At 45.7% G+C, this 19,257-nt stretch overlaps 1 protein-coding gene across 6 annotated transcripts; it reads left to right on the top strand.

Moving 5' to 3' along the window:
- Positions 1–626: 626 nt before the first annotated feature.
- Positions 627–17,497, top strand: gmps (guanosine monophosphate synthase). 6 transcript variants are annotated; one of them, XR_003411976.3, is made up of 17 exons: positions 630–987; positions 2,719–2,897; positions 4,828–4,942; positions 5,481–5,578; positions 5,717–5,820; positions 6,080–6,273; positions 7,009–7,174; positions 7,652–7,803; positions 8,203–8,376; positions 8,918–9,023; positions 9,425–9,540; positions 9,791–9,916; positions 13,608–13,723; positions 14,078–14,208; positions 14,725–14,897; positions 15,418–16,680; positions 16,777–17,497. XR_003411976.3 is itself a non-coding variant. In XM_027029076.3 (16 exons), exons 1-16 carry the CDS (start codon positions 1,035–1,037, stop codon positions 15,517–15,519), a joined length of 2,061 nt encoding a protein of 686 aa, XP_026884877.1. In that variant the 5' UTR covers positions 628–1,034; the 3' UTR covers positions 15,520–17,497. The 6 variants fall into 6 exon arrangements, 5 of the variants coding, with proteins under 5 accessions (XP_081572228.1, XP_026884877.1, XP_081572229.1 ...); XM_027029076.3 differs by having other exon boundaries at positions 628–1,043; positions 15,418–17,497; XM_027029075.3 differs by having other exon boundaries at positions 15,418–17,497.
- Positions 17,498–19,257: the final 1,760 nt, after the last annotated feature.

Below are 19,257 nucleotides of genomic sequence, written 5' to 3'. Positions count from 1 at the left end.
AGTAGAGATAGGGGTATCCGGGGCTACAACCCCTAAGCTTCAGATGTGGCTCCAACACATCATCAGTCTCAGTCCATCCATATATATATATATATATATATATATATATAGAGAGAGAGAGAGAGAGAGAGAGAGAGAGATGCACCTCAAACAGACCTTTGGCAGAAATCCTAAGTATGAAGACAAAGATTTGTCCACTGGAAAGATGAGACTTTTTTTTTAAAATGTATTTATCATATTTTCTATTATTTGATTGGGCGCAAATTACTCACTGAGTTACTGAGTTGCTCGAGGCTGATACACGTTGCACCATTGTTGCTGATTTGGGGCCAAGTTAATTTTTCGTTTGTATATTGATTTTGATATTGTTTTGAGTAAAGACGTTTATCCTTAGTTCGGGTTTAAATAAAGTAGCAGATATATATACTAAATTAAAAAGGATTTGCGACTGTTTCAAACCAAGCAGTAGTACTCGGAGAAAACCCTAAACCCCGCGACCTCATTTAAAGACTTGTGTTACATGACTGTGAAGGCAAAGTTAAAAATTACATTCGCATGCTGTAACTGAAACCAAACCAGCTTGTACAGTGAACATAAGTTCTCTATCCGATCCTTGAGAAACTTTTCCTTCGCTCCGACACTCGGCCTCAAACTCCTCCTTTTTTCCAACAAATTCTCGTCCGCATCCGAGCTAGAGAGAATACGGAGCGTAGTACGCGGAGAGCAGACGAGCCTCTTAGTGCTTGAAGCGCAGTGGAGTAGTATCGCTGGAGCCGTAAAATACTGGGAGATTGAGATTTTTAATCTCTTGTAAAACGCAGCGGAGTCATAGCGCAGTGGGAGCTGCTGTGGGAACAGGCATCTCATTCGCAGGTCGGCGCACCAAACCGGATCACACTCAGCACGGACCAACCGGGAGGATCTTCTCAGACATAGGTGTCCGCTTCACTTCAGGCACTCATGGCGCTGTGTAACGGGGATACCAAGGTCAGCAAGCCGGCCTACAAACCGCTGAAACTACAAACGTCGAACTGATGAGCGTGGTTTGTTGCACTGTCTTTCGTTGTTTTGAGTCCTGGTAGTGGCCCGGGTGCCGCTTCAGCACGGCTCGGTCCGCGGGGTAGCCCCCCCCCCCCACCCGGTTAGCTAGACACGGCCTGTCTCTGCCGAAAAACTTCGTGTATGCCATGCCCGGTGATGTTATCTAGCTAACGTGGGTGTTGGTATTTCGTTCAAATGTATTCACTGCACGACAAGTCTAATATTTAGACTGCCAACACTAGTAATACCTACTCAGTTCAGTTACGACACGTCTTAGTTGAACTTGGAAGTGCAGTTTGGGCTAAAAGGGAAGCTAAGCTAAGCTAACGCGCTAACACAGTCGCCAACCAGGCTAAGATATAATGCTATGCTATGCTAAGCTAGCTAGCTAGGCACCGCAGACGTAACGAGATGACATGTTGAATCCAGTGCGAATAAACCTCGTTATTTTTTCCCCCTGAAACTCGCGTAACATATTCCTGTCACGGTAAACGGAGCGTTTTAGCTTGCTCCGAGTTATTGTCTGACCTGCCTCACATCTAAAGTGAAGTGCGGTTGCTTTCGGAATCATGCTACCTGACCTCAGCCTTAGGACTGTATATAACAGGCCAATGCCGTGTGAAATATCTTTTCTGTTTGCAAGTGGGATTATCTTGCATATTTAATGTCGGTTCATTGTCGATTTCAGGGCGACGACACTGGCTTAAAGTTTTTAGAAGTGCTTGTGTATGCGAGTAAGTGACTTGTTTTCTTACGGAAGTAAAATGTAGTGTAAGCACGTGGAAATGGTTTCTACTATAGCGCTAACAACAAATAACGACTTGTACATTTAACTTGAGAAACGGAGCAACGCTTGGTTGCAATGTAGTTACGTTATATGTGCTTTACATTCCTTATATACCAGAAGTTTGTTGCTCTGTTTAGTATCAATTTCCACATATTTTTCTGTTTTGTTTTAAGTAGCGTGGGCCTTAATATGGATCCAGATCTCAATTTAGAAAAGCAAACTTAATCTTAGTGGTACGACTTTACTTGAACCCTGCTTTACTTGAATTAGAGTGCCTTGTTGTGACTGCTAGTCTACCTCCTTGGGCCTTGGTTATGTACTAGTAAAGTTTAGTAAGTTATTTTTTGGTCACATGGTGCTGTTTACAGAAGGTGTCATGATCTGAAACTGAAGTACTTATTACATCACAAGTATGCCACGGATTCATTTTATCTTTAGGGTAGACACTTTTTCCACAGAAAAATTCAGTGGAATCTGATTAAAATTAGGAATGAGTATATCCAGTATTCAAATCACCTATTTTTTCTTAATTTTGTCAGAATTTCCTGACTTTATAACTTTATTATAGCAAAAAATGTTCCGGTAGCATACAGCAAAGTGAGGCTATTTTTAAAAGGATGCGATGCCATAGTGTTTTGCAGCATGGTTTGAACAGTGCATAGCTTGCTGAGGTCAGGCTGGCAGAGTGCGTGCGTTCGTTCTTGCCACGAGCCGTCCATCATCTCCCTAAGATTCATGTGTCTGTATTTGCATTGGTCAGAAGGGGCATGTTGTCTGTGGTCACAAGGTCATACTCATTTCACGCAGCCGACATGTTTCCTAATTACATCACAAGGCCTAATGAATGTAACTGCTTTCTGCTTTAACCCACATGGGATTCCCCCCCTCAGTTGGATATCAGTGGCGAGACTAAAGATGCCTTGCACAGTTATGAGGGGGCTGTGGTGATCCTGGATGCGGGGGCCCAGTACGGCAAGGTGATTGACAGGAGGGTGAGAGAACTGTTCGTCCAATCAGAGATCCTGCCCCTGGAGACTCCCGCCTTTGCCATCAGAGAACAGGGCTTCAGGTGAGACCGGGGGGATACGAGCATGGGGAGAAACTCCAAACCCCACACAGACAGCAGACGAGCCGGGACAGGAGTCGAACCCGGCTCACGGGAACTGTGGGGCACCACTATGCCATCAGTTCATGCAAGCCCCCACAAATGACATTCGTAGTGTTTGCATGATTGCAGATGAAATGGCTTATTGATATAGATTTTTGATTTTTGTGTTAGTCAATAATATGAGGGTACCGTTATTTTACTGGTTAAATTTTCACAGGTTGAATTTTCACATACAGTCTGCTGATGCACAAAAATGCTAAGAACAGAAAAGGTGGTTTCAGGTTAGATTCAGATGAAATTCTAGTTTGTTGTATGTGATCCAACACAGTTTTTAGAAAGGAGAAAATGCATCCTATCAAGGTTAATATACCATTGAAATGTTATTGGATTAGGTACTAATTGAAATAACCTCAATTAAAATTTAATTAAAATTAGCATGCCTTTTTATCATGCATCATAACATTTTTTCAAAACTATTATTATTATTATTGATATTAAATCTACCATGTTGTCTCAGCACTAACTGACAAACAGCATCCGTGCTGCTAAGGATCATCTATCTTATTTCTGTGCGTGCACTCGCACTCCCGTTCTGTCACTCCCTAGTCTTCTGTGTTTTAGGCACACACGTCACCTGCTAAGAGCCCTGTTTAATCAAAACATTTGCTTAATGACTATTCTTGAGCATGGGTTTCTTCTGACAGGGGGCCCACCTTTTTAAACATGCTAACCAATTAAACTCCTTTTGCTTTACCCGCTTAGTTTTTCCATGTGTGCAGAAGGCTTCACGGAGTCGCAAGCAAAACGCAAATGCATGCAAAAGGATGTACTCCCACACACCTTTGCGCCGTGCTTTCAGCCGCCCTCTCCTGCTTGAACATGGAGCGTTTCGCTAACTGAACTTTTGACTGGTTTTAAAGTGTCATTGTGCTGGCCTTCATTTCTCTTCAAGACACAGTGCCCCTCCTGTGACATCATTTTTGGTATCATACTTTCAGCCATAAAGCATCTTTGTTTCTCCTTGAATTCCTTTGCTCATCACGCCCCCCCCCCCCCCCAACTTGGATGACAGCATGTGAAGAAAGCGCGTTAAAGAAAATGAAAACACAAAAGCTAATGTCACTTACAGCGAATGAAGGCAGGTAGCCACTAATTAGCATTATGCAAATTACATCATGCTGATTGGTGGCTGCATGGTTGCACTCATTGTTTCCCTCGTTGATGTCTTTGGTCGAAGTGCTTGTTAGAAGCACAGTGTGGTTCCTGTTGCAATGTAGGCATGCAGGCTCACCAGCATGCAGGGATTTTTAACTACCTCGCTGCCATAAACTGTGAGCAAACACATGAATATCATTTTTCTTGGGCTTCGTCAGTGGGGGCACAGATTAAAAAGAAACGCGGTTTCTCCCACACCTGTCTGCTGTCCTGGGGCCATCGGGTCAGCAGAAGCCATTGGGCTGCGTAAACAGGAAGCCTGCCCAGTTCATGAAAATGTTTGTTGCTTCATGAAAATCAGGAAATTGAAACATTGTGAAGGCCATCGCATGCTTTCCAAATCAGTGCCGTCAGCGTTATTACTAGGTACTGAAATAAGGGGGGGGGAGTGCTTAATCAGTGAGCTGGATCAGGTGGCTTGGAGTAGACCAAGCCGCACTCTACGGCAGAGCCTGTTGTGTGACATTTTTCTTCACATAATTACACACTGCAAATGTCAATTTAATTTTTTTTTTTTTTGTACCAATGTTTTGCCCTAATTTGTTATGACACATAAAGATGCAACATGTCCATAAATCATTTGCAGTTTTCAGGATTATATATTTTACAGGGGAAATTTTGCTTGGCTTCAAGTGGTTTGAACATGTTGGGTTAAAATATGCTCTCCTGTTCGTAGGGCCATCATTATATCCGGTGGTCCTAACTCGGTCTACGCGGAAGATGCACCATGGTTTGACCCCGCCATATTCACTATCGGAAAACCTGTGCTGGGGATCTGTTACGGTATGCAGGTGAGGGTGAAACTACAGTTCTGTCACTGGATATTCTCTCCAACCCCCTGTTTTATCAGAAACACTTATTTATTAGAGGGATTCTTGGTACACAGGTAGGGACTATGGCATGTTTTGAGCACCGTTTGTAGCAGGTATTCTGTAACTCTTGTTCAGTGGTCCATTTCTGACCTCTGTGTTGGTTGGCCATTGGCTGGATAGCAAAGCTACTATCCCATCTGTCCTAATACTGGGCATAATGCTTTCTGCAGTGCTTAGAAACTGTGGGTGGCTAATGAATTGTGAATGGCTATGAATGGTCTACAGTCTGTAAACGTATGTTGAAAACAAGTTTATAAAATGCAACTACAAAATCAGGTGTACAAAATACAATGTTTTTCTAATATAGTGGCTGGTGAGTTTTTTATTTTGGTGTCTATACTGAGCATCGTATACTTCTTCTGTTAATACAGTAGTATCTGTGTAAGATTAATTTCTTTTGTGCAGTGTTTACAGTGTGTTGATCTGTATCTCGCAACATATCTTGTGTGATGATTAGATGATGAACAAAGTTTTTGGGGGCACGGTGCACAGGAAGAGTGTGAGAGAAGACGGTGTGTTCAGCATCGGAATAGACAATTCCTGCTCACTCTTCAGGTACGGGTTCACAGTGGAAAAGCTGACAGACGTTTCAGTGTGCTTAAAAAAAATGCCGTCACGGCGTATCAGCACTTCCCTGCTGTTCAAGCGTCAACGAGCTGCCTGTAAAAAGTGTGTGTGTGTGTGTGTGTGTAGGGGTCTACAGAAGGAAGAGATGGTCCTGCTGACTCATGGTGACAGTGTGGATAAAGTGGCAGACGGCTTCAAAGTGGTCGCCCAGTCCGGCAACATCATCGCAGGTAGGCTGAGAAAACATGCAGCATGCCTTCTATGTACTTGCATGTCAAAGCTGGCTCAGGATGAATAACCCCCGACGCAGCCTCAGAAAACTGTCATGTCATCCTTTCATTTCATATCTTCTCGAACATGGATAATCGAGCTTGCACAGGGCTTTACGGAAGGTTGATGAGCTGCACCAGGTGTTTTAGAGCAGAGATCTCACTAGGCTGTGCAGTACCCCGGGGGCGTAACACATTGTGTCTCCCTTCGCCACCTCAGGCATCGCCAATGAGCAGAAGAAACTGTACGGCACTCAGTTTCACCCAGAAGTGGACCTGACGGAGGGGGGCATGGACATGCTGCGTAACTTCCTGTTTGAGATTGCTGGCTGCACCAGCAACTTCACCGTGCAGAACCGGCAGCTGGCCTGCGTGCGTGACATCTGCGAAAAAGTGGACAAGTCCAAAGTGCTGGTGAGCAGAGGGGTGTGGCACTGCAGGGGGAGGGGGGCACCCATGGACCTTAGCTCACCCCACCCTGCCCTCCCCAAATCCTCAGTTAAATGGAGCTGGTGTTTACTGTTAGGCTGGAAGCTGAAGTTTGGTGCATCAAGGCTGGAGTCCTGTGAGGGGGGGCTGTTTGTGGGTGGTATATGGGAATCTTTTCAGATCTAATATCCTTATTTAAATGCATGAATATTCAGGCTTACATCAGATTATTATGAGCAGACTAATTCCTCTAATTCCTTGCATTTCTGAGTAATCCAGGGACGTGTGTGTGTGTGTGTGTGTGTGTGTGTGTGTGTGTGTGTGTGTGTGTGTGTGTGTGTGTGTGTGTGTGTGTTTAAATTGCATGTATGTGGTGTGAGGGGAAGTAATTAAAAGCTTCAATTAATTAGTGCTTTTTTTCTCTCGAAGCTACATGATTGCCCCCTTTAGCTGTAAATTGGGCCTGCTCCCAAGAGAACAAGTGAAGGCCTGTATTGGATTTAGACTTTATCCATCCCATGAAGCCATGTCTTCTATGCTATTTACTGTGTTTAAATTTCTCTTTTCTTTTTTATTTATGAGTCAGAGTCACAAAAGGTGGTTACTCTTGTGACTTGTGTAGTAAAATGCAGTGTGCATTTTTGGTCAAGTGGCAGGTTTTAATGTGTTGAACCAGGGTGTGTAAGAAAGGCTGTGTGTGTTTGTGTGTGCGCTGTGCAGGTGTTGTTGAGCGGTGGCGTGGACTCCACTGTGTGTACGGCTTTGCTGAATAAGGCTCTGAACCAGGACCAGGTGATCGCTGTGCACATCGACAATGGCTTCATGAGGAAGCGGGAAAGCCAGAGCGTGGAGGAGGCCCTCACCAAACTCGGCATCAAACTCAAAGGTACGAGCAGTAGCTCGCGCAAGACTTCAAACCATGCAGTTATGAAACTCCAGGCGATATTGTTCAGTAACTGCTGTGAATTATTCAGTAATGACACTGACACTAATGTGAAAGGTATGTAGTTACAAGCGGAGGCTCTTAGCTCCTGTTTCGAATGTACCCTGCACTAATTCACCTGATCACAACTCATTAAATAATTATCGAGCCTTTCAAGACTTGATTCGGGAGTGTTGAGGCAGTTTTTACTAAAATCCTCTGAGAGTTGGGCCCCCAGGTATAGTCCAGAACCCCTGCTCACGAGTGATTTATGAAAGTCTAGACCCGGTATTGGGTCCTTGCAGTGTAAAGAATTAAAAAGCCTGATTAACAGGTTAAATATTAGTTTTAATGTGACTTGGAACTCAGTCATTTAAGTTCTGTACAACCATAAGTGTAACTCTTGGAATGACCTTTCTCTGTTGCATTTGCCCCACATAGTGGTAAATGCAGCTCACACATTCTACAATGGCACCACCACGTTGCCCATCTCCGAGGAGGACCGCACACCCCGAAAACGCATCAGCAAGACACTCAACATGACCACCAACCCTGAGGAGAAGCGGAAGATCATTGGAGACACTTTTGTCAAGGTGTGTCGGTGAACTCCACCAATCCCACCAGCGACTGGCCAGCTGTTAAATCAGTGTGACTAGGATTCTGATTTTTTAATTCCCTCAATGTTCAATCAGGTTTGGGATTGCTGAGTAATTCGAAATAGCAAAGCTAATGTCAGTGTCAGTACCAGCAAAACACTCAATGTTTTTATCGACTCAAATAATATCAAACATTGATTTGCCTACAGGGCATATGTAGTTTACTGGCATCTTATTGTGCAGTGGGGTGGAGTCACCGATTAATAAGCTAATGGGTTTAATCCACACACACACACACAAAATGTGCTGTTTTTCAGACCGCATTGTAAATAATTTGCTTCTGCCGCCTCTCGCCTCTGTCTGTAATGCTGGCCCTGGCGCGTGGCCGGCGTCCAGGTGGCGAATGAGGTGCTGGGTGAGATGAACCTGAAGCCAGAGGAAGTGTACCTGGCCCAGGGGACGCTCCGACCCGACCTGATCGAGAGCGCCTCGCACCTGGCCAGCGGCAAGGCCGAGGTCATCAAAACGCACCACAATGACACGGAGCTCATCCGTAAACTCCGAGACGAGGTACCGCACCGCAGTACTGGCCCACGTCCCGTTGATCACTGCTAATGGCTACCAGCGATCGAGTCCTCACAAACCGTCCTGTTAATGCTCATTACGCACCGTCTTGCCTTACGCTCAGCTCTTTACGATGGCATTTGTTTTGGGTAAAATATTCCTTAAGAAGTCAGTGCACGCATTTCACACATCTGCAGTCCAAATTCTGGTTCTGCTTTTTATTTTTGTTTGGCTTTGTTGGCATTCAGGCCTTCATTCCCAGTGCCAATATTCTAATATACATGGTGGTGGTGGTTGCTGCTGCTGCTGCTGTTTTTCACAATTTCAATTTTGTGGTATGGGAGCACAGGAAATATGTTAGAGTAACATGTCTCCAGTGTACGTTAGCTCAGCCTGCCGAAGCCCTACTGCAGTTTTTAGCAGCCGCGTGTTAGAACGCTTCCAGCTTGGGGAAGGCAGGAAGACGGTGCACGTTCCTGCCTCACGCCAGGAAAAGCTCACTTCTCTCCCCATCTCCTATGCCTGTGTGCGGACGGCTGGCTGCCAGGGGAAAGTGATCGAGCCACTGAAAGATTTCCACAAGGATGAGGTGCGGGCGCTGGGTCGGGAGCTGGGGCTGCCTGAGGAGATCGTGTCTCGACACCCTTTCCCTGGTGAGTACAGGACGGCGCTCCACATCCCTCACATCCACACAGCCTCTGATGTGGGAACATTCCAGTCTTAACACCCACAGGAACCAGATAACAGGTTTCCTGTAATAGCCCCATAAACAATAAATAGCAGAAGTATATTCCATGTGCTCAGTGATGTCTTTCTCACTCAAAAACACATGTAGACTCCTCCTGAAGCTTAATGGGAATGCAGCCATCCTCAGTCATATAAAAGTAATCAATCAGTATACAAACATGCAAAAAACAGCAGCATTTGTATCATGTAAGACAAATGGAAGTTAAGCAGACCCTCTGAGAAATGGTGCCAGTCCCACAAGCCCTGGGTTGTTTTGCCCTTTGACCTCTTGATCTGCTGCGCTCTGTGCGTTGGCTGCTCACTACAGGTCCAGGCCTCGCCATCAGAGTTATCTGTGCCGATGAGCCCTACATCTGCAAAGACTTCGCAGAGACCAACAACATCCTGAAGATCATCACAGACTTCTCCGCCAGCGTGAAAAAGGTAACAGGCATCTGTCCGGTTGCTGCCTGTGGGGGTCTTGTTGTTTCTTTAGTCAAACAGTTAGAACTCTGCTGTTGTGTCTATGCCATACGTAAAGGAATCCTTTGGCCAAATGCTAAGGCAAGCTGACCTAGTATGAACAAGAGGCCAAATAGGTTTCATTATTTTTTTTTTTTTCTACTGTCTTTTTTTTTTTTTTTACGTAATGTTTTTGTTTGTTTGTTTGCTTGCTTGCTTTTTTCCTTTGCAGCCTCATGTGTTACTGCAGAGAGTGAAGTCGTGCATATCTGACGAGGAAGAGGAGAAACTGATGCATATCACCAGCCTTCATTCACTAAATGCCTTCCTGTTGCCAATCAAAACTGTAGGCGTCCAGGTAAGCTTTAGCCTCAATCTAAGGCAGCGTAGGTAACGCCCTCACAGAGATGCCCAGTTCGAGACTTGGCTAGCACTAAACTGAGCAGAACCGCTGACGTAGCTCTGTGTTCAGCTGGTGATCAGTGTTGACTCCATGCCAATTGTCCGAGGCTTTTGGCACCTTTCCCTGACTTTCTTGCTTGAGTTTTTAGCCACTGGTGGTGTTCACTCGCAGTGCTTTTTTTGGGTTTTTTTTGTTTTTTGTTTTTTTTTCCTCCCCCTCCTGGGCAGATCTCCTGCTCTGGCTCCCCTCACAAGTCCTGTCGTCCACGCTTGGGTGTGCCCTCCATTTTCGCACCATTGCCCCGGCACCGTGGTTAACCACAGTCGTTGTGACGCACAGTCTGTCTCTGTTTTTCTCTCTTGGTGTTCTCTCCATCTCTGCCTCACTTTCTCCCTCCACGCGGTTTGCGTTGTTGTAGGATTTGTGGTGGCATCACGGCAGAATTCCAAACGGGTTTTGGAATCACTAACTGTGTCTAACAGCCTGAGCGACACAACTACCTTCAGAAGCTGAAGAACCCTTTTCACAGAGTATGAATAATGAATATGTTTATGGTAGAGATGTGAAGCGTTTTATTCCCGTTTAAACCACGACTCAGGTGATGTATTAAGCAGACATTAAGCTCAAGTGGTTTACTGTGGGTATTTTAACGTTTTGATCTTGCTATGTAACTGAGAGCCAAGCGGGTGGGTTCTGGAAAAAAAAAAAAAGAAAACCCACTGTCTAAAAACAAAGCTGGCTGCCACCCAGCTCTGTCACTGGCAAATGTATGGAGTTTGGTCACATGTACATGTTTTTGCAAGAAGCTAACAGCCACCCACACGCTCTGGTGAGAAAAAGGATAATGGCTTGGCTTGGTGGTTAGCACGTTTGCCTTTCAGTGCTGGGGTCTTTGGTTTGAGTCCCTATCGGGGTGGAGTTTCCATGTTCTCCCTGTGTCTGCGTGGGTTTCCTCCAGGGTCTCCGGTTTCCTCCCACAGTCCAAAAACCATGGAGGTTAGGTCAATTTGGATACTCAAATTTGTCCTGTATGAATGTAACCTTTGTACGTGTGTGTGTGTGTGTCCGTCCAGTGGTGGTTGGTGCTCTGTCCTGCGTGTAAGTATATATTTGTGTGTGTGTGTGTGTGTGTGTGTGTGTGTGTGTGTGTGTGTGTCCAGTGGTGGTTGGTGCTCTGTCCTGCGTGTAAGTATATATGTGTGTGCGTGTGTGTGTGTGTGTGTGTGTGTGTGTGTGTGTGTCCAGTGGTGGGTGGTGCTCTGTCCTGCGTGTAAGTATATATTTGTGTGTGTGCGCGTGTGTGCGCGTGTGTGCGCGTGTGTGCGCGTGTGTGCATGCGCGTGCGTGTATGCGTGTGCGTGTATGCGTGTGCGTGTATGCGCGTGTGCGTGTGCGCGCGTGCGTGTGCGCGTGCGTGTGCGCGCGCGAGTGTGAGTGTGAGTGTGAGTGTGAGTGTGAGTGAGAGTGAGAGTGTGAGTGTGTGTGTGTGTGTGTGTGTGTCCAGTGGTGGGTGGTGCTCTGTCCTGCGTGTAAGTATAAGTGTGTGTGTGTGTGTGTGTGAGTGTGTGTGTGTGTGTGTGTGTGTGTGTGTGTGTGTGTGTGTGTCCAGTGGTGGGTGGTGCTCTGTCCTGCGTGTAAGTATAAGTGAGTGTGTGTGAGTGAGCGTGTGTGTGTGCGTGTGTGTGTGTGTGTGTGTGTGTCCAGTGGTGCTCTGTCCTGCGTGTAAGTGTGTGTGCGTGTGCGTGTGTGTGTGTGTGTGTCCAGTGGTGGGTGGTGCTCTGTCCTGCGTGTAAGTATAAGTGAGTGTGTGTGAGTGAGAGTGTGTGTGTGTATGTGTGTATGTGTGTGTGTGTGTGTGTGTGTGTGTGTATATGTGTATATGTGTGTGTGTGTGTGTGTGTGTGTGTGTGTGTGTATATGTGTGTGTGTGTGTGTGTGTGTGTGTATGTGTGTGTGTGTGTGTGTGTGTGTGTGTGTGTGTGAGTGTGTGTGTCCTGCTTTAACCACCTCCCTTTCCCCTGCACCCACTGCAGTCCCCCAGGGGGCTGTGTGGTTTATGATGGAGTACGCTGTGCGCAAAATTGGCTGCCACTTCTCATCGGTGTGTGTGATGAGAAAATGTCTGTAAAGTGTCCTTGAGTCTGTGAAAGGTACTATGTATATGTTATTAATAATAATAATACATAGAGTGGGCATCAGAAGAGTGCCCCCTGTCAATAGACCAGCGGTATTGCAAGTATGACCATGGTTCTGTAGCCATCAGTCGCAGTACTGGAAACATACTTAATCTATTTTCGTGGCATTATAACCCAGTCTCATTCACAGTAAAGAGTTTTGTCCGTCAGCATTTACAAACGGTGAGCTACTTTAGCTGTCTGCCATGCTGTTGTTAAGCGTCGGAAGTGAGGTCCGTGTGTGTCCTGAGGCGAAAGCACCAGTTGTAGTTCACTGGTTGCTGCGTAAGTGATGAATCCATGTGGGTCTTCAGCTGGACTGTGTGGCTGCTGGTTTTCTGTGCAGGGTGAAGCCAGAGTGGTTTATATAGCTGTGATCTGTTCAGCTTGTGCACACGAGGGGGGAAATGTCTGTTTGTGCTCTGAGCGGTAGAGTGGGCGATGGTGTTGTGCTTGCCTGATCTCTCACTGGTAACATGGGTCACGTGGTTCTGACCAGGAAGAAAACAAAACCATGTGTGCTGTGTGCATAGTTTACTACCGGTACCACTCCACACCACTGAACAGTGAATGCAGTGCTATCTCCAAGTTTGTTTCTTCATGTAGAAAATCTGTAATGAAGAGGAGAGAGTAGTAAAAGAATTTCTTTTTTTATTGTCACTTTAAACGTTTGCAGTTGTATGGCAAAGATCTGAGCATGGCAGGACAGCCACAATTACTAGAGGTGGATTTGGGCTGTTGAAAGGCTCAAAATTGCCAAACACTAAAATGATTTTAACACTCCCTGGTTATATGTTATTTGAAAACTGTTTTTTAAGTCCCCGCTTACATCTGTCTCGGCTGCATGCCAATGAACAGCTAAGTGCTTTTCACATCTAGCACTCCCTGATGAGTTTAGCCTGACCAAGAGCGGCTGTCTGGCCCCATGGTGACTGTGTGTCAGTGTGTTGACAGCTCGCGTGCCTGTCGGCCGTGTCTGTGTACACGGGCGCTCGGCTACACCCTGCTGTCTTCGCCGGCATCGCAGGCCACTGTTGTTAATGAGGCACAGGCCTCTGCTTGCCGCCATCCCCTCCACTCCAAACTTTGCGGCTTTGCTCCTGCTGCTCTGAACTGTATTTTCCCGCCCCTGCACTTCCTGTTGCGGGACTGCTCAGTGCTAAATTTACCCCGAAGCTCAGAGCCTGGTCTCCCAGGGAAAACATTCGGGATGACTGGGATGATGAATGTGAGGTCCTTACAGCTAGGTGGTCTGTTTAGTCTTTAAATACTATGTCCCCTGTCCTGAGAATGGTGTTGTCTTCTTTAAAAACTAGGAAAGAGAGCTAGGGCCATGTGTTGTTGGGAAGGTAGAAAACAGGAGTTTCCTGAAATGTTTTTATCATGTGCACCCCATTCATTCACGTGCGCCACACTTTGGTCACGTGTGTGTGTGTCTCTGTCTGTCTCTCTCTCTGTCTGGTCCTGCGCAGGGCGACTCGCGTTCGTACAGCTACGTGTGCGGCGTGACCAGCAAAGAAGATCCTCGCTGGGACCCGCTCATGTTTTTGGCCAGACTCATCCCGCGCATCTGCCATTCCATTAACAGGTAAACCCACCTGCCCCGTGTCGCCACCTTCAGGTTGCCTGCGTGCAGCTGTCAGGACACTCAAAGTGCTAACAGAGAAGGACTAACTGGTTGGAATCATGACATGGGATGCAGACTAACCCTTGCTCACTTAGCCACACCTTGTCCTTGTCTAAGCAGCTTTCCACTTGCTGACCAATAAAAACAGAGTAAATGTACATTTAGAGGTTGTACTGACACCTGTGCTGCCTCTCCCTTCCATCAAACAATTTCCAAGCTGTCTTTTGGTTTTTTTTTAAACAGTATCCTGTCTGTTTGGATAATTTGGATGTATTAATGACCTTATTTGGTGCTTCTCTGGCCTTCCCCTCCCAGAGTTGTGTACGTCTTCGGGCCACACGTAAAGGAACCCCCCACTGACATCACGCCCACCTTCCTGACTACGGGCGTACTGAGCACGCTCAGACAGGCGGACTATGTGGCTCACTCTATCCTGAGGGAGTCTGGTACGAGCTGATGTTGGCATGGTGTGCAGTATGTGGGAGGGGACATTTTATCACTAATGAATGACCTTCTGTATAAAGGTTAAGCTTAGTTTATAAAGGCTAAGATCATCCTTTTGAAAAGCTCTGCATAATTTAGTTCGAGTGGGCTTGATTTGTGTCTATGAAACTTGCAATGCAGATGTACAAGTCACCACAGAGAAGACTTGAGCAACCAGCCAGCCTCAGTTAAGTTTAGGACTTAGCTCATATCCAGCCTGTGAAGTTCTGTTCGAATGGTAGTGCTTTGAGACCACTTCAAGTTATCTGCTGAGGTTTTAGCTTCGGTATTTGGGTCAAGTCCCTAAAATAGAAATTGCCATATTTCAGTATTTAATGCACTCTGCAGGGCGACAATCCACTTGGATGTTAACCTACACAACGGCGAGACTTCCTCAGCAAAGAAACCTCAACTTTTCATAGCAAAAGCGCAAGCCGTGAGATGCGTGTGTCACAGCTGCGTGTGTGTGCTGTACACAGGCTACTCAGGTAAGATCAGTCAGATGCCGGTCATCCTGGTTCCACTGCACTTCGACCGCGACCCGCTCCAGAAGCAGCCCTCGTGCCGGCGCTCTGTTGTCATCAGGACCTTCATCACCAGCGACTTCATGACCGGAATTGCTGCCACACCCGACAAACACATCCCAGAGGAGGTCAGAGACCCACCCGCACGCTCCCCAAACCCACCTTAAAACATTCTGTTTCTGAGGATTTCGTTTGTTTCACAATGCATGTGCCCTTTCACATTTTTGGCATACATCTTGGAGTTGTAGAATACATATAAAAGCTGCAGTTTTAAAATACCTTTAATCTATACAATCTAATGAAAGGAGTTTCATTTTGTTTGGTGGAGCTGATCCCCAGATGAGCTTATTGCATGTGTTCAATCGCTGTTCTTCCCTTGGACTCTTTAATCTCTGTAATGAAGTACAGTTATCATCATCCAATGGTGCCACTTCTTCCGAAGGATACCCATCAGACCAACTCATCTTTTTCCATGATGGCACAGCATGTATGACGTGACCTTTAGACAGCTTTCTTGACCCCCTGAGGCATGACTTTGGCACAAGTGGACATGATCAAGGGAGACTGTGTTCAGGTCGGAATTCAGCCCAAGAGTCTGTAAACACCAGAGTTTGTGTTCAACATGTGGTACTTTTTGTTCACCTACAGGTGGTGTTAAAGATGGTCGATGAGATCAAGAAGATCCCGGGCATCTCCAGGGTGATGTACGACCTGACGTCCAAGCCACCGGGCACCACGGAGTGGGAGTAGGAAGCTGCTCTGGACGGCCTGTTCCTCCCCTCCTTCACTTTCACTTTCCTCCTCTCTCCCTCCCATTTCTACCCCCATTGCCCCCTCCCACCTTGCCAGTGTTGCCCCACTCTCCCACAACCCTCAGACCAGACCCCACATCCCCAAGAACAGAACATTCCCTACGATGGCAGGCAGTACTGTGATTAGCACACACCTGAACACGCTACTTCAACACTGCCTCATTTTCTGGGGCTATTGTTGTTATTGTTGTTGTTGTTGTTGTTGTTATTATTGTTTTTTATTATTATTATTATTATTATTATTATTATTATTATTATTGATCTGCTCATCATTGATTTCTAATGATGGTATAGTTTGTCAGGTATCAGCCCTTTGCATTAGGCTAAGTCATTGTGACCCAGTTGGTTTTCTTCTGCAGATGCTAAATCTTAAGTGGTCAGTTTTCTAGCAGGTCATCTGCCACATGGAGCATGAGACAGTTTTTTGACAGACAGTCATGTTAATGTTTCCCAAACATGCCGTTTTTGTTTAGTTTTTACCCACACTTGTCCCATTGACTCGTAGACCAGCCCTGCTGCACTGCCGTCGCCTTCAGTTCATTTTCACTTTGAAATGACCTGCATACATAAGCTGAAAGTAGTAGCTAACTCACCTATTAATGGTGTGACCAATGTGGTTTTGTTTTTGTTTTTTTCCCCCAGTTTTATTTGCCAAATATAGACGGCTTGAGGCCGATAGGGGTTCAGAACTGCCCGCTGTTTTGAGTTTGACGTTTTTGCTCGTGCTATTCTTGCGCTGTGGAGAGCTGCATCTGGTTCCAGAGACGTTCTGCTGTGAAGGCGCTTCTTTGAGATCAGGGGGCTTCCTGGACTCCGTACCTGGACCTTCGTCTGTTCCGTGTCTTATTTGTTGTTTATTACCATTTTCGTTAATTTCAGGGATGCGGAACCACCCAAGACTTACTCTCCCACAATGGAGGGCAAACTAACGTGCTGCTTGTTTCCCTTTTTGGTTTTGCATTTTAAGGAAGGGTGAGCAGACACTGCATATGGCAAATGGGAAAAGAATGTATCCATAAGTCAGTACGTTCTTTAATCCTCGTTCTGGTCTATTTGGCTTCGTCAGCATCGTAGCTGCTCCTGCGTGCGCGTTCGGATGGTAGGGGGGCATTTTTTGCACATTAACTGCATCTTGTTTTTACCCACAAGGCCTTGGTGCTTTTCATCTGTGTTAGAGGGTTGTGGTGTTCCGCAGCTAAACCGATGAAGCCCAAAACGAGTGATGGAGAGGGACTCCATATGGACTCGCCGCAATCAGCAAGACGAGCTCGCATGCTGCAGTTCGAGCCCACGCGAGACAGGCCGTCTTTGCGTAATGTCAGCCAAGCAGCCATCTTTCGAAGTTAAGGGGTCCGAGTTCGCCTGAGAGAGTCATTCTAGTTGTACGAGATGGTTCTGGGCCTTGGTTATACATGGAGGTGTGGTTGGGCAAAAATGGGAGAAAACTATGCCTCGCCCAGCACTCAAACCTTTGATGTAGATAAGATTTGAAGTGTTGTAACAATAACATGCCGAGCTATTTATTGTCTTTGTATTTTCGTTAAAGATTTCTCTTGTATCGGTAGGCTAAAAAATCAATGCAAGGTGGACTGGTTTATAGTCTTAACTTCAGACCTTGTTCTTAACAATTCTCTCCTGTCCCCTTTTTAATGTGTATATTTTATGTGTCTACTCAAGAAAATACAAGTACTATGAAATTTAAAATTAGTAGTGGGTTGGACTGCAATATGACATGGTATTTGATTTGATTTATGCAATTGTTTGATTTTTTTTTTTTTTTTTTTTTTGTATCAATGAACAAAGCTTTTTCTTTAGTATTGTGCCTCAAAACCAAGCCACTGCATGCATTTTCCTGAAAAACTGAAATTTGTATAATGAGATCGGAACTTTATTAAAGAAGTCCATGTACAACTTTCCTTTTTGGTCCGTGTTTTTATGAAGTGAGTGGTTCATCGGGTACATATTGCACGAGGTTTTTATTAAGTCTATGGATGAATTATAAGAATCTTTGGGGCCGCTCCGGGATGCTTTATTACAAATGAGTGAAGTGGCAAGTGCTAGGCCTCCATATCAAGTTATAAAACAAAGAATTTGACCCGCAGACGGCTGCGTTGGCGATGCTGGCGCCTAGCATGCGCACAAAAAGACCGTCATCTGATTCTTGGCGGCAAGTGACGTAGTTGCAGTCTTACAACGTGCCTTTGTAGTCTATTGTGTCTTTGAGTGTGAGAACCCCTAATGTACCTCAACTGGCAGCGAGCTTTACCGGCCAATTTATTCAGAATGTTACGACAACAAGTACATAGTGTGTGCTTCGGCGCCACATACAACGCTTTGGTACCTCCTACATTTGTATTCAGCATTTATACACTCCTCAACTGCGGATGCCTGCCAAGACAGGAATACCCGAGCCAGGTCACTAGCACCATCTAGTGGAAGCGTATTGCCACTACTGATGAGCAAATCTGTAATGGGATGGGATTATTTGTGAAAAAGTGTGTATTTCCCAGCTGGGAATAACTTGGGGAGAGGTTGCACCGGGATTCACACGTGCCTGTATATAAGTAAACAGTTGTCAGGATATATGAGGAAGGTATACATCATTAGCTCGGTGTTGTATTGCTAAATGCTAGCGAATACATGCTAGAGTATGGCAGAATAATTATGTTACTGTAGTATATTATAACATTTCAAATCACGTTCATGCCGAGCATATTATTACTTGTCTAATAATAAATTTGACTTTTACATCTAACGATTGAAAAGAAAGAATCAAGGAGACAAATGAAGTTAGAGAAAACATGGGTAAAACTGCTATATCATAATCAAAGAGTAAAATATGAATAGATGAGTGCGTGTGGCTCGATAACTTCAAAATGTCCAGTATTTACAAATGGCTCGTAGGTAGCCTTTTGAATAAGTGGTGTGTATTGCTGCAAAAAATAGATTTATAAACTTGTGTTTGATTTGTGTCAGCAGACCAGCGCGATGACTGTGCCAACCAGCTGGCTCGCTAAGTGGTTTTCCCTACAGGGCTCCATCACTGCTAACATTTACTGGAGATGTGAAGGCCTGTTCGGAAAGTGAGTTTCGGAATTCTCAGTGCGCTGTCAGTGGTGTTGACTAGTGAGATTATTACCCATTAGTAAACCTGGGCCATGGTCAAAGTCTCGTATAGTTACTAATTAATGCGGTAGCTACCTCTCGCGCTCTCTCTCTCTCTCTCTCTCTCTCTCTCTCTCTCTCTCTCTCTCTCTCTCTCTCTCTCTCTGTGTGTGTGTGTGTGTGTGTGTGTGTGTGTGTGTGTGTGTGTGTGCTGTTATGCAGTGTACATAAACTAGGTTTCCAAAGGTATTCTGGATTCCGAATCTGCTCCCGGTGAGTAAGCAAACAGGCGCTGAGACTCGCTGGCACATCTCCTAGGGTAACGGAGCAGGTGGGCATCGGCAGTGGGCTATTAGGTGGTAGAAGGCTGTGAGTGGAGTGCCTCGGATGTGATGTGTGACAGCAGATACACTTGGCTGATGGGGTGTAGGCAGATGGCAGGCCAGAGTAATCCACGCTGTTTTTTCAAATTCCAAGCTAGTCTAAATGCACCCAGCCCAAGACTAACGGAGCCCTCCATGAGAATTCAGTGAGAAGACACAGAGTTCAAAACAAAAAAACAGCGGAGAAA

This window comes from Electrophorus electricus, chromosome 6 (assembly GCF_041902795.1).
Source record: "Electrophorus electricus isolate QZ-2024a chromosome 6, ASM4190279v1, whole genome shotgun sequence".
NCBI lineage: Eukaryota > Metazoa > Chordata > Actinopteri > Gymnotiformes > Gymnotidae > Electrophorus > Electrophorus electricus.
This window is presented reverse-complemented; position numbering and strand designations above follow the sequence as displayed.

Coding starts and splice junctions, on each gene's coding strand:
- gmps (XM_027029075.3), top strand. CDS start 961: ATGGCGCTGTGTAACGGGGATACCAAG. Junction 9,024..9,424: donor GTCTCGACACCCTTTCCCTG/GTGAGTACAGGA, acceptor TGCTCACTACAG/GTCCAGGCCTCGCCATCAGA. Junction 9,917..13,607: donor TCAAAACTGTAGGCGTCCAG/GTAAGCTTTAGC, acceptor GGTCCTGCGCAG/GGCGACTCGCGTTCGTACAG.